Source organism: Ziziphus jujuba, chromosome 2 (genome assembly GCF_031755915.1).
Source record: "Ziziphus jujuba cultivar Dongzao chromosome 2, ASM3175591v1".
Lineage (NCBI taxonomy): Eukaryota > Viridiplantae > Streptophyta > Magnoliopsida > Rosales > Rhamnaceae > Ziziphus > Ziziphus jujuba.
In genome coordinates this window covers 17,271,482-17,294,673 of record NC_083380.1, presented here as the reverse complement: position 1 = coordinate 17,294,673, position 23,192 = coordinate 17,271,482, and the positions used below count along the sequence as shown (strand labels likewise).

General features: G+C 34.4%; 1 protein-coding gene across 1 annotated transcript; it reads right to left on the bottom strand.

Moving 5' to 3' along the window:
* Positions 1 to 9,718: 9,718 nt before the first annotated feature.
* Positions 9,719 to 11,447, bottom strand: LOC132800415 (cell number regulator 2-like). The gene is made up of 4 exons (XM_060813990.1): positions 11,236 to 11,447; positions 10,942 to 11,013; positions 10,590 to 10,793; positions 9,719 to 10,067 (listed from the first exon to the last, which is right to left on the bottom strand). Exons 1-4 carry the CDS (start codon positions 11,342 to 11,344, stop codon positions 9,988 to 9,990), a joined length of 465 nt encoding a protein of 154 aa, XP_060669973.1. The 5' UTR covers positions 11,345 to 11,447; the 3' UTR covers positions 9,719 to 9,987.
* Between the last annotated feature and the right edge of the window lie 11,745 nt (positions 11,448 to 23,192).

Below are 23,192 nucleotides of genomic sequence, written 5' to 3'. Positions count from 1 at the left end.
ATTTTGAAGAAACCAATTGAAAGAATGGCACAATATTTGAAGCCATTCTATATTAATGCCCATTTTAATGGCATACTATAAATAGGATTTTGGTGGATCATGGAGTCGCAGCAAATATTTTATCTACTTTTATGTTGGCTAAGTTGTCCAAAAGTGAACATGACTGTATCCCAACCGAGTTGATAAATAGCAACTTTCAAGAAGGGATCACAAAGGAAAAAGGTATTCTTCCTGTAAAGATTGTTATGGGGGATAAGTCTATCATGATTGCATTTTTTTTTTTTTTTTGTGGAGTCCAAATCCAGCTACAATGCTTTACTTGGTCGTGAATGGATTCATGCAAGTTCGTGTGTGCCATCATCCTTGATGGTTCTAGAATGGCGAGGAGGTTGAAGTGGTTCAAGTCAATAGTCGACCTTTCTTAGTTAGTATCAATGCAATCGAAAGTTAGTACTATGAAGATGAAGTTGACCTTATCCAATTTTTTAACAATGATAAACAAGGCTGCCTTGTAGGGGTTATAACTTGGAAAGATATCAAAAGGCTGCATAAAATAGCAAGAGAGGTTAGGAATGAGTTGGGTACATCCATTAACTTGGTCTATGTATTATGGAAGATGATTCTGAGATTGATGATAAGTCCATCTTTGATGAGATTTAGTAGGCACCAATTAAGATGGATGACTCCAAGGCCGAGATTTAGGATCCCCAACTTGGAAACCAATGAGTGTAACACCCCGTCCCAAATCGCACCGGAATCCGTGCACGTTGACCGAGGTTGACCGTTGACCGAAGGGGGTCAAAAGTTGACTTTTTGACTCGGTGAGAATTTCGAGTTGACCAGGATACCGTGGCGAAGTGCACGATGCCACGAGTTCGTAGACTGGTAGCACGTCGAAAACGGAGCTACGGTTTGAAAGTTATGGACGAAACAAGTTGCGGTCCAAATTGTCCAAGGGGTGCCGGAGTTGACTTTTTGTTTATGGGGAATTGAGCTTTGACTCGTGCATGGTTGTGAAGTGCTCGTCAATACGAGTTCACAGACTAGCGGCACGCTCAAAACGGACATCCGGTTAAAAAGTTATGGACGTTTGAAGTTTACCGGATACCGTAATATTTTAATGTTTTTGGATCGGTAAACAGTGAAATGCCACGTGTCAGCTTCTGATTGGTCCACGTGGCATGAATAGTGTCACACAGGGGTTTTTATTTGTTAAAAGTCTCGGGGAAGAGAGGGAAAGAGAGAGAGGAGAGAGAAAGAGAGAGAGAGAGAGCCACCGCCGGCCACCGAAGTTTTCCACTGTTCCAGCCGATCTACAGTACGCGCGCCGGCCAGCAACGTTGCCCTCCTCATTTCCGGCAAAACCTCCAAATTTCACGGCGAACGGCTGCCGGACGCGCCCGGATCGGACCTCCGAAGTTCGGCGGCGAGTTTTTCCCCTCCACCTCCGGCCACCGCAAATCGACCCTTTTCCGGCCATTTTTCGGCCACACATGCCAGCTATCCTTGATCCTCTCCTCAAGTCCGGCCGACCCACCAAAAATCACGGCCATCGGACCACCGATGCGCCGGGATCGGAGCGTTTTCCGGCGAGGGGCCGGAAATCTTCAAACGGTGATTTCTCCGCCGTCCGACCTCCGTTTTGCTCACCGCTGGTCCCGTTGGGTTGCTCTCCTCAAGATCTACAAGTCTGAAAAATTTCACGACCAACGGCCACCGCACGCGTCGCCGCCGGCGACGGTTGCCGGTGACCGCGGCGGCTCGCCGGAAAGTACTGTTCCGGCGAGTACCCGAAATTCCGGCCAGCTCCAGTCCACAGTGTTCGACCTCCTGAACCCGAATCCGACTTCCGTTTCCACCAATTCGCGACGGTTTGGGAGAATTGCGGAGCCGAAACTCAAAAAGCTTTCCGGCGAGATTTCGACCCCGTCGGGTCCGATCACCTGAAAGTAAGACCGAATCCGTGATCCTCATCACGCGAGCTTCGATTCGGTATATAACTCGTAACCCTTTAGATGTCGCTTGGTGTTCGCTCCCCGGGTATCCATTTGGGAATTACCCGAATAAAATATTAATATTTTTGGTTTGTGCACTGTGGTTGTTTAGGTGCACGCGCGAGTAGTGGAGTTGATCCCGAGGAGGATCTTAGTTGATTTGCATGCTCCAGGTGAGTGACCCACCTTCAAAAATTATTTTGGGCAATTAATTATATTTAATTGGTATTTAATTTAGTATTTAAATTATGCTCATGTGGTGTGGTTTAATTATGGTTTTAATGCGGTTTAATTTAATTTATTTGTTATGCATGAGCAAGGTATGTTTCAGTATTAATTTTACGTGGTTTCAAATGTGATTTCTCGGGCATAATTGGGTTAAATATTTTACGAAAATATTTGGTTAAATTTTATAAATTATGCCCGCGGTATTTTTATGGTTGCATCTCGTATTTCGAGGAAAATTGTGGTTTGTTGATTATCGCTGTTTCATACCGGGTTGTTTAAATAAAAATATGTGGGATGGTGTTTTGTGAAAATATGGTATACTTCCCACGGTGGTTTTTGGAAAAACGGTACGGTTGGTTGTTATGTTTATTTTTAGACGCACTCATACAGTATTGGTGTTCTGGTGTATGGTGTATGGACACGTGGTAGCACGCGGTTATTATGTGGTTTAGCGTGCGGTTAATACTTCACCCGTGAGTTGCCATTGGACCGTGGGCAGGCAAGTTGTTATTGGCCACAGCCGCCCCCCTCTTTGGCCGGGTGATGGTTTTTAGCAGTCGGTACTGTCGGGACGCCGAAGTGACCGCTGCAGGTTTCTTTCTTTAACCCCCCGCCAGTCGGTGCTCAGGACGCTGGGTATTGGAGGGCATCACCGGTATATGGTGTGGTGCGTCAGGTGTAATTGTCGGTGTAAATTGCAAATAATGGTTTAAACCCCAAAGGTGTTCAAAATTATTTACTATAATGTATTATATTTTTATTACATATATTTGGGGTATTTATTTATTTAATTGTTGTTGTTAAATTATTTAATCCCTTGGTTTTTGGGAGGTATGTACATTGGGTTTTGCGAAAATGTTTTAAAAAGGGAACATTTCAAACGGAGCGATTGGTGAGAGTTTTGAGGGAAATTATTATTTTCCAACAGTAATTATTATTTATTAATTGCTGGTATTTGTTCTATTCCTTAATTGCTATTACTATTATTTTTATTATCAAAAGGTGTTCAGTAGTTCGGGTTACTCATGGAGATAATTAGCATCTCACACTCTTAAATTCCGTTCCCTTAGGTGCAAGTGGTGGTAGACGTTCTTCCGGAGCGAACCAAGTTTTCCGCTGCTGTTGTGTTTCGAGAAGTATCTTTGTACTCTTTCATTTCAGTGTATTATTTCTTTTCAGCCTTGTTGTATTTCTGTTGTTTAGCACTTCTTAAAGCTCTGTATACTATTGGGATACTTCTGTTTTATTTATGCACTGGACTGTTGTTGCTCTTGAGAAGTGCTGAAATTTGTGGAATCAGTTTGTAGTTTGTGGGAGGAATAAGGGGATGTTTTTAGAAGTGTGTTTTCAGTGCAGGTAGTTTGTGGTAAGTAAATCCCTTAGGGGAGGCTCTATCGGATTTTCCGTTGGAGGGTCCGGTAGGGTTTCCCTGGGATCAGGGCTGTCTAGGGTTCCGGGGAGGAATTCTGGACGGGTCCTGACAATGAGGATACTTGGTTGACATTCATAAGGGCTTATTGGAAGCTGATTTATGAGATGAAATTATTGAACTCTTGAAGGAGTTTAAAAACTATTTTGCATAGTACTATTATAAGATGCCTGCCTTAGATAGAAAATAGGTAGAATGCTGTTTACCAATCAAGAAAGAGTTTTAGCCACATAAACAACCACCAAAGAAGATGTCACTAGAGGTCACATTCAAAGTGAAAGAAGAGATCAAGAGGTTGATTAAGGCTGGCTTCATCAAGACAGCTCGATATGTAGAGTGGTTATCTAATGTAGTCCTAGTGGTGAAGAGGAATGTAAAGCTCAAAAGAAGAATTGAAAGCTCAACGTGTGTATTGATTTTCAAAATTTGAATCTAGCTACACCCAAGGATGAGTATTCTATGTCCGTGGTTGATTTACTTGTGGATGGAGTGGCCAAGCATGTAATTCTTTACTTTATGGATAGACATTCTGAATATTATCAAATTTTCATTGTAGAAGAGGATGTGTCAAAGACAGCCTTTAGGTGCCCAGGTGCGATAGGAACATTTGAATGGGTTGTCATGCCATCTGGATTTAAGAATACAGGAGCTATATACTAAAAAGTAATGAATGCAGTCTTCCATGATATGATTGGGCATCTCTTGGAGGTTTATATTGATGATGTCATTGTGAAGTCGGATGTCAAGAAAGATCATGTAACCAACTTTAGAAAGGCTTTCGAGCATATGAGAAAACACAAGTTGAAGATGAATCTCCTGAAATGTGCATTTGGTGTTTCTGTAGGAAACTTTATAATTTTTCTAGTCCATCAAAAGGGCATCGAGGTCGACAAAAATAAGGTTATGCAATTTTGGAAGCCAAACCACCACAAAACAAACAAGAGTTGCAAAGCTTTATTGGAAAGATCAACTTCCTTAGAGGATTCATCTCCAACATATCTGGAAAAATTCAACATTTCTTAGCGTGATTGAAAATTGAAGGATGAAGAGGAATTTAAATAGGAAAGTCATCACCAGGAGGTATTTGATTGAGTAAAAGAGTACCTGGAAAAACCACTTGTCATTATGCCTTTATGAAAGAATTAGCCACTTAAAATTATATTTCGACTACAAAAAACTCCATCAGATGTCTGCTGGCTCAAGACAATGAACTTAGAAAAGCACAGGCTCTATATTACTTCAGTAGAATTCTCATGCCAAATAAGTTGAAGTACCCTCCCATAGAAAAGTTATGCTTGGCATTGTATTTTGCATCAACAAAGTTACAACATTATATGTTTTGACTTAATCAAGCATATGCTATCAAAACTCGTTATTAAAGGACGGATTGGAAAGTGGACAATAGCATTGTCAGAATTTACATTTAAGTACGTGTCCCAAAAAGCAATAAAAGGACAAACCTTAGCAGACTTTCTAGCTAATCGTCCATGTTTGGAAGTGGAAGGTGAATTGGATCCAGTAGAGATAGCTTCAATTTCCCTTACACCTTGGAAATTAAGCTACGACAGATCATGGGCACAAACTTCAACAGGGGTAGGAATGTAATTACATCCCCCAAAAGATGAAAGAAACAATTTTCATTCCAACTCACCATTGAGTGTTCAAATAATTAGGCCAAACATGAAGCTTTGATCATTTACTTGGAAATTTTGAAGGAATTGGGAGCGTCTACAGTTGAAATAATTCACAACTTAATGTTGGCCCTGAAATATATGATGGGTGAATACAATTGTCTTAGTTTGCCTTTACCTGAATATTACATCGTGGCAAATCAACTTATATTGAGTTTTGACGATGTGATCCTTCGACATATGCCAAGGGAATTGAATTTTAAGGCTAACTAGGTGGCACAGATAGTTTTAGGAGTATACAACCCAGCCAAATTGACAGAAAATGTCATAAGTATACGAAAAAAGGAATCTTTCAACGTTGAAGGAAAGATTCATGATGGGAGATATCTTTTGTGTAGAGATGGATGAAAATGATTGGAGATTTCCATTGGTAAAGTACTTGGAGAATCCCAATGGAAAGAATGATAAAGACTCGCCTAAGAGCAATTCAATCTTGTTCGACAAGCAGTTATATAAGAAAGGCTAGGATAAGTTACTTTTGAAATGCTTAGGCAAATATGAAGCAATGTTAGTAATGGCTGAGGTACATGAGGGTATCAGTGATGTGCACCAAGTAGGAAAAAAAATGAGGTGGTTGATAAGAAGACACGACTATTATTGGCCAACTATCCTATCGACTGTATTAAATATGCCAAAGGGTATATGGCTTGTGAATGTCATGTACCAATATAGCATATTCCGGTCGTACCATTCAACCCAATAGTCAAGCCGTGGCCATTTCTAGGTTTGGCTATGGATTTGATTGGCAAGGTGTATCCTCTATCGAACAAGTAGCATATGTTCATTATAGTAGCCACCGACAACTTCACTAAGTGGGTCGAGACACGATCGATGAAAACTATGAATTATACCTCTTAATTTTATGTGGAAGCAATGTTATTAGGTAGATCAATTTTGATGAATTACATATTATTTTGCTATTGAGTAATATGCCATGTGAAGCTTGATCTTGTTCTTATGGAATTGTATGACTCCTTGGCCTTAATAGGGTTAATTAGTGTTCCAAGATTCTAATTCCTTGTGTAATTATGTTTAGTTTTATGTGAAAGCTATTCCTAAATATATGTGGACTAAGTGTGGTAAATATGTTTTCAGATAAATTCCAATTATGCATGCTTTATATCTAAAACCAAATTAATTATGGTTATTCCTAATTCTTAATGTTTTAACAATCATTGTCTTTCTTCTTAGTTAATTTAAATGTTTTCTTTAGTTTTAATTGCTACAACAACAAAAGTGCTTTTTAATTTAATTGATATAATAATTAAATCAAGCAAGTTAATCCTTATTCTCTAATGGTTCAACATTCTCATTCTACTCACTGCTACATTACTTGTTTTCATTTTACTCACTACTACATTGCTTGTTTTGTGTTGTTACAGTGGAGAAATATCCACAACAAGTTTTTACCACCGTTTCCAAGGAATAAGGTAGTTAATTTTGATTTAACTAGAGTATTAGTTAAATTTTGTCTTTTCTTTACCAGCTTTGAATTTGAATTAGTTGGCATGTTAGGATTTATTTTTCAAACTTGATTGACCACCTTTTGAAATTAGGTTCAAACTTGTGCTAGTCTCATTCTTAGCCCTCCTTTTTATTTTTATTTGCAGTTTGGACATAGAAGTTTAGTTTTAGAAATTTTGTTTTTAGTATCTTTGCATAATTCTTGTCTTTGCCGCACAAATAGAGTGGAAATTCCCTTGTTTTTAAGTTTTGTTCAATTTTTGCATTTGTTATCATATTAGGATTAGGATCAGGACTAGGAAAGTGCATTATTTTTGTTTAAGTTTCCAGATTTGTATTATTCTAGCTGCAGTACCCTACAATGTTGCTTTGCTAAATATTTTGTCAAATTTGCATTATTCTCTTTATTGCCACATAGGCACATACAAGGTTCAAGTTTGAAATTTTTTTTGTTTTTGTTGCTTTGTTTCGACTTTGGCATCATCTAGAGTAAGTGCTTAATTTTTTTTCCGTTGAATTTTTTTTATTTGTTTCATATATCTTTGACGCACCTTATAGTAAAATGGTAGAAAAAATTTTCCATTTCTTTTATTTTTGCGTGGTGTTGCAGCATACTAAGTTTGTTTTTGCATAAATTTTGATTTTTATTAGTTTGTATTGTATGTTAGGATTAATTAGACTTCAAATTCTGCTTTGGGTTCCACAAACAATTTTTGTTAGTTCAATCATAGTCCAACTACACTAGCATCTCTCAATTATAAGGCTCTAGTACCATGTTGATATATTTTCTCAAAAAATTTAAACTGATGGAAAGTGAATCATTTGATTATGCATAAATTTTGATTTTTGTTAGTTTCTATTGTATGTTAGGATTAATTAAACTTCAAATTCTGCTTTGGGTTCTCACAAAACAAATTTTTTTAGTTCAATCATATTCCAAGTACAATAGCATTTGTTAGTTATAAGGCTATAATACCATGTTGATATAATTTCTCCAAAAAATTTAAATGGATGGAAGATGAATCATTATTATATTTATATTATGTCAAAAGAATAAAAAAGGCCTTTAAGCGAAGTCCATCATCAATATTCGTCTTAGGCACTGGACAACACTCATTTACCGTAACACTCTATCTCCATTGGCAAATTTGTTACTCTTTGTCGATATTGTTACCAATTTAGCCACAACACCTAGTATGGGTGGTTTTTTTTTTTTTTTTCTTTTTTAGAGCTTCCCAAGAGATCACCCATTTTGGGATTGCTTTCGCCTGAGCATGCTTAACTTTAGAATTCTTTCAAACCCTTAACCCAACCGCTCTATAAAGGTTTTGGTGTTATGGGAGTGACTATCATTACATTTGAATTATCCTTCGATTTACACTCTGGCGCTGTGAGATTGGACACTAGGTAGCCTGATAGTGCCCCGCACCCATCCACATTGGTCTTCACAATCTGTCCCTTTGGACCCAGCATCCTCGCTAGCACATTTTTATCAGGTACAAAATCTAATACCATTTGTAACACCCAACATTCACTGGTGAATTTGTCTCTTTCTGTCAATATTGTCTCCAATTTAGCCACGACATTTGGTATGAAGTTTTTTGTTTAGAGTTTCCTAAAAGGTAGCCCATCTCAGGATTATCTTGCCTGAATATGCTAAATTTTAAAGTTTTTTTGAACTCTAAAGCCAACCGCTTTAAAAATGCCTTGACTTTATAAGAGTGACTATTATTACACTTGAACTATCTACTGATCTATACCTTGGAAATATGAGATTGGACACGAAGTAGCCTACTAGTGCCTTGCATCCGCCCATACTAGTCATCACAATAGATCGTCCGAGTGTGTAGGACACATTTGGGTAAGTCCAGTTTATAAGGGAGATGTTGCTAGATTCTCTATAGAATTTCTGACGGGGTTTTCCCTAGTTAAGGCCACCCTATGGTTTTTAATAAGTAATTCTTGGAGGGTTCTGACATCCACCAGTAGATACGGAGTGTTATAAATAGTATCAGAGCTTGTACTTGATCGAAAATGTATCACCAAAGACGTTAGGCCTCAAGGAGAGTGGATTGTAATAACAAGTATGGGTTAGTATGGAGCATTGGTAAGCTATTTGTTGTCCAATTCCACATCATCTTGTGTAGATCACGGAATGGTTCAAACATAATGATAGTTACTCTTATAACACCGAGACTTTTTAAGAACGATTGATTATAAGGTTTGAAAGAACTCCAAATTAAGCATACTCAGATAAAAATAATCCAAAAATGGATGATCTCTTGGAAACCTTGAAACAAAAATCTAAGTGCAATGGCTAAACTCATCTTGTAAAGCTTGATAAAACATGACACGCCTGTTGACTCTTTTTATTTTTGTTTTTGTTTTTATTTTTTTATAATATTCAAGGTGAAAAAATTCAAATTCCAATTGTCCACAAAAATAAAATTTTTACCATTGGATTGTTTTCACAGGGGACAAGAATGCAAGAATGCCCATTGACTTATACCGTTATTTATGACATCATTTATGACGACAATGCATACAACATGATGGTTTTTAAACTGTGGTCTAATATTCTTTAAGGATGAGTAAAGCCCACCGTCAAATATTTTTTATTTATTTTGTTTTATTATTATTATGTTTTTTTTAACGCCAAATGTCGTACAAATATTGAGAGGTCCATACTCCATATCGGCCCCTATTTGTACAAAACTGATTCCATTGCTGACCATAAATTAATATATTAATTTTTTAGTATTTTATTTCCCAAATAATACTTCATGAGAGTTTTTATTTCTTTATTTTTATTTTATTTTTTTAATCATTTACTTCATTAGAGTAGAAGTAAGGCAGCTGACCATAAAACGTAATAAGCTAGTTTTCAATTATAAATGATATACCATGATCATTTATTCCGTTACGAAGTCAACAATAGTTTCAGAAATATAGCAATAGATCACGCTACGTGCCTTTATAATTTAAAGCATGCATAAAAAACATAATTCAAATTACACAAGCAATAATAATTAAATTTAAAAATTAAAGTCAACTGAAAGGCAAAGGAAACCGGATATATTAAGACTTGTTGGGTGTGCTTGGACGTGAGAGAAAATGACAAACGCAGAACGATGAAGAACAGAGGCACTGAGTCATATGAATCTGAACTCCCTGGACTGATCTATCGAGCCATGCCCGGAGCAAAATATGGAGGTGCAGTAGTTCCATTCCGATTCATTTTCTCAGCGTTAGCCGTCCAACCTAGTTAAAGATTATACATACATAGATAAAAAAAAAAATTAAATTGAAAAATGATTGCCATTGGTTAATATTGTTGGGTTTTTAGTTTTAATTTTTTTTTAACTAATCATGAGTAATTTACTAACTTCAAATGTTTTTTATATTTGTTAAATATGTCAATCAACTAAAAAGGTAAAGAAGAAAAAAATAAATAAATACCAAATCAAACACGATTTCAATTTATTAGTTTTTGTTTTTTCATTTTCTTACAAATTATACTAATTGATATGTTTAACAAACTTTAACAATTACTACCATTGACAAATATTTAAATTAAGCAAATTACACATAACTAGGTTAAAAAAAGAAAAAAATAAAAACTAGTACATGTTACCAAAGAAGGATACAGTATTTAATTTTTATCTTTCACAAACAAATATCGAACTAAGTCTAGCTAACTTATCAATTATAGAAACTATCAACTGTCCCCTAAATTTGTTGGACGTGAAATTGATCGAGATCAGACGGAATTGATATAAATACCTGCGGAGGGATCAACTCCACGGTTCTTGAACTCTCTATACTCTTGGCAATTAGCACAACAAGCACACCAACAATGTACACAACAATCGGAGCATGGTTCTTCCGGCAACGAATAAAGGCCTCTCAGTTTGGCTCTGTAGGTGTGTGAATAAAGGCATGCACAGGAGCCTAGGATAAAATATATGAACCCCGCTGCACAACATGCTGCATATCCCCATCCATGCATAAACATGAGCAAAATGATAATAATTAATAACAAGTTTTTATTACCATCTGATTCTGATGTACTTAATTTTAGAATTAAATCAAAGTGAACGAATGAATAATTAAAGTTTTGGGTTTAATTTCTTACATGTTTTTCCACCGTCTAAGATCTCTGCCTTTTGCCCGAAGGTTATGAAGGGACAGCAGCAGGTGGTCAAGCCTTCATTCCCAAAATGTAAAAAAATTATATATGAGCCTTTAAATTAGTTCAAATTAATTCCATGAATCCATTGATTTATGCATAGAGAATCACTTTTTTGGGTATTATCTCCCAAATGTTGATGGAATACACATGACAATGTGGTAAGTGCTATGAGAAACACCAAAATTAATGGCTAAGACTAAAAATATAGTTGAAAAATGACAACCATAGATGTCTTACAATTGCAGGGTTCTTCACAACAACCGCATAGCCCCGTGGTCCATTGTCCCCTTGGCTGAGAACCATATGCTTGAGCGGCCAATTTAGGATCACCATTGTTACGATACATTTTTCTTGCTAAAAAAGATACTAAAAAGATATCGAAGCAAAGAAGTGGAAGATAAAAACACTGCACAAAGAGCAGTGAAGGATATTTCAGCTCTTATATATAGATAGAGAGAAAAAGAGAGACACATGTAGAGCAAACATTTCAGTTCTTATATATATAGAGAGAGACACGTGTAGAGCAAACTAAGAGCCTTCCAAAACTTGAGTTTGACTTGGGAGGTGAGGGTTGTAAATAATTAGCTAGTTGTAAGATAATGGTACTGTTGATTAACCAATTAAATAGTTCAGACAGACTACATTCAAATAATCATCTTGACTGTTTCAAAATGCAAGCTGGCTGGTTAATTTGATAATTGATTATTTTCTAGTCTCCTTCCTCTCTCTCTCTCTCACAAAGTGTCGTCCTATCTCATACACTTATACATATAATATATATAATTTTTTTATGAAGGGCGTTTTCATTCTATTGCCTATTTTAGGATGGAAATGGCACCATAATGTGAAGGTCACATCCACTATAATGGACTTGTTTATATATATATATATATATATATATATATATTAATGCTAGAGTTATTAAATAAATATATCAAAATTATTAAATTAATATATCAAAATATATACTAGTTACTATATATCAATATATATATAATTGGTTTACATTTAATTATAATTATCTTTAAAGGGTTTCCTATCCATAACTAAGTTATATTAATATGATAACCAATATAATATGGATATATGATTTTTAGTATACATCTTGGTAGATTTATTTGGTACTGTTAACATTATATATATATATATGTATGTAATTATGTGTATATATATATATATATATATAGGAAGACTGAAATAAGATCTTTAATATAAAAACTAACATATGGGATTTTTTTTTTAGTCTTTGGATTGCATCAAAGGCTGAGAATTAAAATTACGTTTATTAATCACCGGATTTTGATAGAGTTCATTTTTCTTAAATTAAACGCATATTTGAACATTTTTTGAATTTTAAATTCTAACTTTTAATATAATTTAATAATCATGAAAGGTGGACCTTAGTTTTACTCAAAACTGAGTGCGTGTGGGTGTGCATGCGTATGTGTGTGTATACACATATATATATAAAAGGAAATTCTATGGTACGGACAGTCCGCATTATATTGTGGTGCGAACCTCAATATTGATGATAGTTTCTTCAAAAAAACATTGTCAATATTGAGATCTGCAAGATAAAAATGTACGGGTGTCTGCACCATAAACAGATCATATATATATATATATATATATCTTTCTATAGACGTTTCTAACTACACCTTCACTTTTTTTAAGGATAGTTAAAATTTTCTTTTTGATCCTCTTTTATGTTCATTTTATGAGAAGTCACGAAATTCCTATTTATAAAAATACCTCTTTGATTTTTGAAGATTAAGAAATTAAGACTTAATTATCAATGCTTGTACATATTCTGTATGAAATGAAAATTGAAGTACACAATTATCTTCATTTTGAAGCTTCATATTTCGTATGTACATACTATATATTTAAAACATGCAGATCGAGGCGCTCGTAGTGTACGTAGGAAATTGCAGCTACTCTAGTGGTTAACTTAAGAATTATTATATGTAAATTTGAATAATATGTATAACGCATATGAAGCCAGCTAGGATGTTGAATTTTGTAGCTACCTCCATCTTGAATTTGTAAACCCTAGCAAGCACATATAATTGATATTTCAAGTGGCATATATATATATACACACACCCAGTCAGTCTTTCATTAACATGTATTGATGGACTTTCCATAAAAACCTTCCTTATCAGTTTTTGAATCTCTTCAACAATTAAAATTTAAAAGTGCATTTTGAATTTTATATGAGTCTAGTGTGTTGGGTCAATTCTTGTATGTTGACAAATTTTCATAAGTCAAAACATTGAGTTGTAATGTATATTGATCTCAGTCATTACCAAAGCATGAAAAAATATGAATGGTAAGTGACTTAAAAGCCTTTTATGTTCTTTAAGTGGTTAGGCATACACTATTTCATACTATTTTTGGTTTTCCACCGAGTTTTATATTTTTACTTGTTTTATATTTGGGATATTTTGACTTTGGTGTAAAATGATTTTTACAAAATTTATGAAAGTTAAAATACCTACTTTGATCAATTTTCAACTATTGTCCGAAAAAGGTTGGGTGTTATTTGAACAACCATATGCCATGTGCCGTTTGAAGATGAATGTTGTTTGAACAATGTCTTAGCCAAGCAATGGTGAATCCAAAAATTGTTACATTAAACTAATAACTATTCATTTTTAAAATTTAATGAATTTTAAATTAGGATTTATTTGCTACTATTTTGAACAAATTGAAATGAATTTCATTTTCTTGAATTTCTATGCAAAACTAATAAGGTTACCTTATAAAGGGAAAAAAAAAATAAAAAAAAGGAAAAGAAAAAAGAAGGCAACTTCTATTCAAAATTAAAAGAAGTATTTTGACATACATAGATACCAATCATTTTATAAGAATGGAAGATTTAAGTTAAGTAATGTTATAAAACAATTTTACGTAGTTTCCATAGAAAAAGTAGCTACTCGGCACTAGCTACATAAAAGGAAAAAATTAATATTTTCCAAAGTAATATTTTATACTACAAAGAATACAAGATTTCATGTAATTTAAAATTGAAAATAAAAAAAGGGACACTATTTTATAAAGGGACTATTTTGAGAGGAAGCACTATTTATTATCCTAAAAGAAATATTTTTAAAATATAAAAACATATAACATATATTAAAAAAGAAAAAAATTGAGTTTGGGGGGGGGGGGGGAGACAATTGGTCGCCTAGACTTAACATCCTACCATGTGTCATTTTTCCATTACTTGATCTAGCATTGCTTGAACAATGTCTGGACATTTGGCAGGCACTAATTTGATTTTCGTTATTCACCACTATATTGTTCGAAATAATGCTTTCGTGTTTGATAAAACTCTCAAAATTTTTGAATGAATTGTAAGAAGAGAGCTCCTCGCTACCATTATTGAACTAGTGCGTATATTTCATGATCTAGAGAGCTTCATACTTTATTGATCAAAGAAAAACTTGTTTTAGGTGTCTTTCCATTATTATGAGTTGACTCTCTCACTTTTTTTGTGTTCTTATTTGAGTTTTTTTTTTTTTTTTTTTTAATTATGTGTTTCTTAGTTCTAGGTTTTCTCGCCCTTGGTTTTCCTGCTAAATATCTCAAAACACTTTCCAATATCATATAGCGTTACTTTTCGGGATTTGTTGTGACAAGATCTTGGAGAAGTATAATTGAGAGGAAGAACGTTGCAATAATAGTGGTGGTGCTAGAACCTTGCAAGGTAGGCCCTGAAGATGGAGCCACGATGTCATCCTTATGAGGAGTAATAACTATGGTGGTTTAGGCTTAAAGCTATTGCAACCAGAGTTAAGAAATCAAGTCACCCCTTATTGTAGTTGTTAGGACCCTCTCAGAATTCCTACCGGGACTTTAGGATAGCCTCGACCAAAGGAAGCTCCCAACGGAAGTTCTACAGAAAATTAGATGACATATCCTCTGTAGATTTTCACTTTCCCAAATTCTCCTTACACAAAAAAAACAAACTCCAACAATTATGCATCCTCCTTATTACTCCATTTTACTATAGTTTTCCACAAAATCATAGCACTCCAAAATAAAAGGACACAACATATAAATAATTAATAAACATATATAATCTTATACAGATCTTTAGATCCACAATTTAGTATCAGAGCATTTTAAAGTATAAAAAAATGTAAATATTTCAGATACAAGAAGTGATAATACAAAGTAAAGGAATAGGAAAAAAAATGCTAATAACAAAGTAAAGGAATAGGGAAAAAAATGATACTTGGTACGGTAACGAAAGAATACAGTTGGAAGAGGCCGCTACTTGGACAATCGGTCCGCTAGCTACCTAGATCTAGAAGAATGGGTTTAGAAGATAAAGGAAACTAATGAGATGCTAATCATCCAAATGAGTGGTATTTATCTAATATTAACTACAGTATTAATAATAATAAAAAAAAGAATTAATAAAAAGTAAAAGAATTAACATTAGTAATAATACTGATAATATTAATGGTGATAATTTAAGAAAAATAAAACAAGTATTTGGGAAACGATTTTTCTCTCAAGATCCCAAGTAATCCACTCTATTTACAAAGTTCTCTTGTTTAAAATCATTTTCACAAAACCTATAATTTTGTATTCCCAAATATTAAAATATCTATGTAGGAAATAAAATAAAATGAGATGAGGCAAAATTTTATTTAAATAACTATCTCGAAAATATTCTTTTTAAAATAAATAAGTGAGAATTAAATGCAAATAATATAATAAATATTATACCGAAAACAATTAAAAATAAATTACTAAGGGTTAAGTAAACAATTAAAACCATAATTTAAATAAATCCATTAAAAACATTTAAAAGTATATAAAATATCAGGTGTACATATGATGCATCATATTATATATTGAGTGTTGCCAGATGATGCTTGACATCCCAATGCTATCTATCAATAAAAGAGGGGAAAGAGATACCTACAATAGGACATCTTCACGTCCTAACGGTGCCAATGCAAACAACCTATGATTCTATGTTTAAGGGAGGGTGGCTAATGCTCACTTCGCAAAATATCTGTCTATCCTCTCTCACCTTAGCTCCCATAGGATGGTTAAATAATACTTATATCAATGATAACAATAGTACAAAACACGATATTGTATAGTGCAACTAAAAATAGCATAAATGTACAAACCTTTCTATAAAATCCTTTTTTATAAATTTTACCAGAATATCACAGAATGTCAACCCATGTAAAATATTTAATTAATTAAAATAACCATAACAAACTACAATTAACAATTTTACAAAATAATATACATAAAAATAGATTCAAAAAATGTTCGTGTAATAGCAATTTCTTTTAAATCAAATAACATAATGCTGACCAAAATTAATAACAATATTTTATTCAACCTCAAAATCATATTTTAGAAAATATACCACTCATTTAAAATGGGAATCACTTTAAATCCTCTACGAGATTTGTTCTTCAGTTCACATGGGTGCCTAAAATATCATAAAAGATACACATATATTAAAATATTAATTTTTTATTGGGTATTTACATAAGCTTGCCCTAGTGGCTTAAACACAAACCTTAACCAAAATTAACAACTTTTATACCAAAATAAAGCTTAAAGTACAACGGTCATGAATCTAGTTTTACCTTTCGAAAATTTGGCTGATGGTGGTCGAAATTTCTCTAGAAAGACTTGACAAACTTTAAGCTATTGGATCTCTCAATTTAACTTAAATCGAGCCAAAAGGACCTTGAATTGGAGATTAGAGAGGTAAAAAATGGTGAAAATGGGTGCTTACTCGATCAAAACTCGCTGAAAAAGGGGAAACAACAATGCTACACATTCCTGACTTTCTGGCCACAAGGAGGTTGAAAAATGAGTGGGTCTATCAATGGGGTGGGTTACAAGGCAAGACGACGGTGGGAAAAAGGGTCAATTTGGTAAAAAACCATTGCTGTAGTTGTCACCAAAATTCATCCGATCCTAAATCATCGTCATTGAGTTCGAAGTGGTCTTTAAGACACTAGCAGTGGTGAGAATGGAGGACAGTCAAAGATTGGTCAATTTCATCTATTTCTCTTGGTTTCTATCTCTTTTCTCTCTCTCTCATCTATGATTGGTTCGAGTGGACCAATGAAAAGGTTCCATTCTGCCACTGTGTACCCACGTGAGGCACTCAGATGTTGACCAATGAAAAGGCTCCATTCTCCCATTTTGCACATTTTTCAAAAATACCCGAAAAAATCAGTCCTAGAAAAATTTATAGTCAGAAATTTTCAACTATAGGTTCAAATTAAGTGTGCTACAAGTCTACAAACTTGTCTCGACGAATGATACACGATGGTAAATAATTCAAAGCCTTAACTTGTACAAATAAAACGTTAACCTTGGACCTTGCTTGATCAATTTGGATCACATTGACCATAACTTTTTGATCCTGACTCTGAATATGGCATGCTACTAGTCTACAAACTCTTGATGACATATACTTCCTAAGGATACCCTGGTCAAAATAAAATTCTAGCTATACCAAAAAGTCAGCTGTTAGACCAGTTAGGTTAATCCCAATTAACTCTGGTCAAACTTGGTCAAAATGCAAAATGTCTCAATACAATTTGGAACAAGGTGCTAAAATCTACCACCAATATGAAAATTTCATTTGCGAAATTTTACACTTCACTAAAATAGGTAAAGGTCGCATCTGCTTCTCAGGTTCCCATGTTGTCTCCTCCATTAGATGGTTTCCCCAGAGGAACTTAACTAAAGGTATTATCTTGTTGCAAAGCATTTGTTCCTTATGATAAAGAATTTGCACTAGTTGTTCTACATAGGATAAGACTTCCCTCAACTTGATGACTGGTGCCTCCAACACACGCATTGGGTTAGCAATCTACTTACCTAGCATGGAAACATAGAACATGTTGTGCACTCATGATAACTCATCTAGAAACACCAATTTTTATGTCATTGGGCTCATTTTCTCGATTATAATTTACGTAACTATGATTGAGGGCTTAGTTTCTCTTGTTTTCCAAAATAACCCTTTTGCATGGAGATAGTTTCAAAAATTCCCAATCACTAACCTGAAATTTAAGATCCTTCCATTGCATATCCTTATAACTTTTATGCCGATCCTGTCCTGCTTTTAATTTGTCACAAATGGTTTTCACCTTATCCATAGTCATCTATAAGTAATTGGATCTAAGTTTTCAGATTTAACTAGCTTCTCTTCACTCACCTCACTCTAGCATAGTGAGGTCCTGCACTATTTCCTATATAATGCCTTGTATGGAGGCATGCCAATGCTTGATTGGTAATTGATGTTATAGACAAATTCCACCTATGGTTAATGCACATCCCACTTTCCTTTTAATTGCATTATGCAGATCTTAGCATGTCTTTTAAAGTTTTAATTGTTTTTTCTGACTGTCTATCTATCTGCAAATGAAAGGCAGTGCCAAAATTTAGCTTTGTTTCGAATGCATTCACCAAATTTCAAGATATCCTCAAGGTGAAACACAAATCTTTGTTGGATATGATGGTCATTGGCTGTGTAGACTCGCTATACGATTTACAAATAACTCAGCTAACTTCTATGGAGAAAATCGCTTTTGTACCGATAGGAAATGTGTTAACTTAATAAGTCGATCGATAATCACCCATATACTATCATACCTTTTTGTTGTGGGAAGAAGTTTAAACACAAAATCCATAGTGATATGGTCTCACTTACATATAGGAATAGATAATGGTTAGAATTATCCTAACGGTTTTTGTCTCTCCTTTTTTACTTGTTAATAGACCATGCATTTCGATATAAATTTTATTGCCTCTCTCTTCATACTGATCCTTCAACAATACTTTATTAACTTCTGATACATCTTATTACTTTTTAGATGCATTGCGTACATCGAACAATATGCTTTCTCCAAAATCTTTCTTTTTAGTTCTTTTATGTTTGGAACACAAAGCCTACCCCAGAATACCAAAGCTCCATCTCTCCTAACAAAAAAATAAAAAATAAAAAATCTTGCTTAAGCCTTTCTTCCACTTAGCTTTCGATCATTCTCAACTTAGGTTCTTCCATTTGAACTTCTTAAATGCGAACAATTAACACTGGCTGTACCTGGAAACTTGCTAGGATTACCCTAGAAGGATGCATGCACATTTCTACTCCCAACTTCTTTAATTCAACCATTAGATGCAATTCGACAAATTGTACATACGTAAAGGATCTAGTGGCCTTCCTGCTTAAAGCATTAACCATTTCATTAACCTTACCCCAGATGATAATTGATTATGTAGTTGTAATCTTTTAATAACTCCATCTACCTCCTTTGCCTCATGTTCAAATCCTTTTGTGTGAAAATATACTTAAGACTTTTATGGTTGGTGTAGATATGACATATAGCTCCATATAGGTAATACCTCTAAGTCTTCAATTGTCTTAAAGCATAAGTAACTACCCTTTGGTTTGGCATTAAAACTTAGCCTAAACCTTGATGCATAAGTAACTGCCCATTGATTTGGCATTAAGACTTAGCCTAAACCTTGATGCATAAGTAACTACCCTTTGGTTTGGTAGACTTAGCCTAAACCTTGATGGGACATATTGTAATACACTTCGAAACCCCCGTTTCCTTTGGGTAGGGTTAGGATAAAAGCTGATGTCAACCTCTTCTTTAATTCTTGGAATCTTCGTTCACTTTATAAGTCCTTTCAAAATTAACTCCCTTTTGGGTTAGATAGTAGAATGGTCCCACTATCTTTAATAACTTTTTAATGAAGCGATAGTAGTACCCTATTAAACCAAGAAAACTCTGTAATTCAATTACCATGGTAGGGTGTTCCCAATTTAACATGGCCTTTACTTTTTCAGGGCCCATATAAAATATCATATGTTGACATTATGTATCCCAGAAATCCCATTTTATCAAGCTAGAGTTCACATTTGTTGAACTTGGCATACAGTTGATGTTGCTTTAGAGTGTGTAGTACCCTTCTTAAATGTCTTGCATAATTTGCAATGCCCTTCTTAAATGTCTCGCATACTCTTCTTTACTTTTTTAGTATATCAGTATGTCAACTATAAACATGATGACAAATCGATCTAAGTATAGGTGAAGTACACGGTTCATCAAATTTGTAAAAGCCACTGGAGTGTTGGTAGGTCCAAACAACATTACTAGAAACTCGTAGTGCCCTCACATTCTAAAAGTAGTCTTAAAAACATCAAAATCCTTGATTCTCAACTGTTGATATCTAAAACTCAAATCAATATTTGAGAACACCTTTGCATTCTCAACAGGTACCTGTTTAGGATAGTAACTTGATTAGGATGCTTGTTGTCAATGCACAATTTTAGGGTACCATCTTTCTTCTTTATAAATAGGATTGGTACTTCCCAAGGTGATACACTAGGTATGATGAAGCATTTATCTATCAATTCTTGCAACTGAATCTTTAATTTCCTTAATTTTGGTGGTGCCATTTGATATGGTAGTAAGGAAATAGGAACAATGCCCGAAACCAAATCAATTACAAAATCAATTTCTCTTTCTAGAGGTAACCCTGCTAATTCTTTAGGAAATATATCCGAAAAGTCTCTTACTATAAGCATGTCCTCTAACCTTATCTTATTAGTCTAGGTATCGATCACATGTACGAGATACCATTCATGATGCGAATCCACCCAAGACTGTTCGACCGACAACCCGCTGGGGTGCTGACCCAATATAAATGAAGGTGGGGCCGATCACTAGGGCCCAAGCTAAGAATTTCAAGGCCAATCTTGCTGTCTTCATACAAGAAATAAGTCATAGTCAAGAGGGGTTGGCCATATCTAAAGAACCAAGGCTTGTTTTACTCATACAAGCAATAGAAGCCAAACCAGGCCCGGGTGACGTTTTTGGTGACAATAAGGAGGTCAGATTGTATGAATTGGAACCCATCCTTATGGGTTCAATTCATATGGAGGATGAGTCATAGAAACCAGCCAAAACAGCTTCAAAGCCGACCAATAAGGTGGTTTGCGCACAAGGGGAAGAAAAGGCCGGATTTGCTGTATTCATTGCTGGCTTTACTATATTTTACTGTATTAGCCTTTTCTCATACTTCCAAGCAAGGAAAACGTGAGGAATTTCACAATAAGCTTATTTGGCATCCCAAAAAGACTATTGAAGCTGATTTGGAGTCCAATTGGATCAAAGAAGGGTCATTACCAACATAGCCGAAATTTACCATTTTTAGTTTCCTAATTTGTTCTTACTTTTTGTTTTAGGACACTACCATTACTTTTAGGTTTTTATTTATTTATTTTCTGGACAAATAACTTTAGGAAGGTTTTTTATTTTATTCTTTCCATTGTAAATTAATTAATTCCTAATTTAATATAACAGAATTAATTAATCAAACTTAGATTAGGAAAGGAAGTATAGTTTCGGCCAACTAGGATTCTTTATGTGTGTGGCCGATTTTCATAGGGTTTTTAGGGTTTATTTTGTTTCTTTCAAAGCCTATTTAAAGGCTTATTTATCAATAAGAATTAACTTTTGATTTGATTGAGAAAATACTTGTGAGATTAATTATCTCTTTGTTCTTTGAGAACACCTAAAACACCATTAGAGAATTGGTTGTTTTAGCTTGACTTATCAATAGGTTTTCCATCCCCTATTGTGGCGTCTACATTATACGAAGGTTTCTAACCACAAGTTGGTTAGGGGTTGAGGTCAATTCCATTAGAACTTGAACTTAATTGAGATCCGGGCTAATATAATACGGGTCTAGGAGCAGGTCGTCCTAGGTTCGTATCATTTGGTATCAGAGCTAAATTTTGTTCAGGTTTGATCTATCTTTATTTGCTTTATTTGTTTTTGTGTTATTATGCAATTTTAGCATTAGGTTAAGGTTGCATCCATCCCATACACGTTCTGCATCTTTAAAAAAAAAAAAAACAAAAATTCATTCCTAGTTGAATTAGGATTTCCTAGTTTTATCGTATTTTTGTTTCCTAGTTTGTTGGTTGTCTTTTATCATTGTTCTTGTTAATTTGGTTTTTGTTTATTTTTCTTTGCTATTTTAGTCTTAGATATTTGCATTCATATATTCACAAAAAAAAAAAAAAACTGCACATTTGTGTTTATTTGGAGGTCACGGGTTTAGTGGTTGTTTTGGAGTTGTAATTGCAATTTTGGTAATTATTCTTGCTACTGCAGTTGTTTATGTTCTGTGAGTGAAAAAAAAAAAAAAGAACAAGCCAAATAAAAAAATAAAATAAAAAAATAAAAAAAAATATTTCGGTTTGTTAGAGTTTGATTTATTTGCTGGAAATTTGTTGGAGCTGTTGGGTTGTGATTATTTACTCAATTTTTGAGTTGCTGGGAAATTATTTTTTTGCTGCTGGATATTTAGATTTTGGGTGCTTAAATTATTTGGATTAAAATTAGTTAAAGGAATTGATACAAAACTTGAATTACAAAGAACAACAACCAACAACTTTTCTATATTTTTGTTCTCTTTGATTCTTGTTCGTATTTGAATTTCTTTTCCTAGAATTTTATTTTTGAACTCATAATATATTACCATTTGCTCCAGTTCTTCAAAATTCCAAAGTTTTCTCATTAATTTGCTTTATTTTGTTTAGAAAAACCGAAAATAGGCATTTTCATTCCGTTCGGTATTTGTTTATTTTTGCTTACTGTTTTGTTGATAAGTTTAATTAAAACATACTAGTGATCTAATTGCTTTTTTGTGGGTGTTTTAATTAGAACTTTGAGATAAATCATTGAGTGGAAAAAGGCAAGAGTGTGTAAACTTAAAAAAGGGTAAAAGCCGAAACAAGTGTGCAAACACGAGTGTCAAGTCCTTATTTGAGTGAAACACGTAAGGGAGTGAAATTGCAAGGTCCTATTTTATTTCTATTGCATTATTATACTAACATGACAGAATCAAGAATGAGGAGAGGAGATCCACCTTTGAGGATCACTGAGGAGGAGTCCGTAGCATTCCATGGCGATGCCCAAGCTACCGGGAGTGGAGACCAAGTGGACATGAGAGCTGTTTTGGAGTCAATACAGCAGGTTAGTGCTCAAGTTGAGCATGTGAATCAAAGAGTGGGAAGACTAGAAGTCTCACAATGAATGCCGAATACCAAGAATTCCATGGAGGGCGAGGCTAAGGACGAGGAGGTCGTGAGAGACCGAGAGAGGAAT

What these genes read in the sequence shown, in the direction of transcription:
- LOC132800415 (XM_060813990.1), bottom strand. Translation starts at nt 11,344, where the DNA reads ATGTATCGTAACAATGGTGATCCTAAATTGGCCGCTCAAGCATATGGT. An exon ending in TTGTGAAGAACCCTGCAATT is followed by an intron (nt 11,014 to 11,235) that starts GTAAGACATCTA and finishes TTGGGAATGAAG; the next exon opens with GCTTGACCACCTGCTGCTGT. An exon ending in TGGAGTTGATCCCTCCGCAG is followed by an intron (nt 10,068 to 10,589) that starts GTATTTATATCA and finishes ATCTTTAACTAG; the next exon opens with GTTGGACGGCTAACGCTGAG.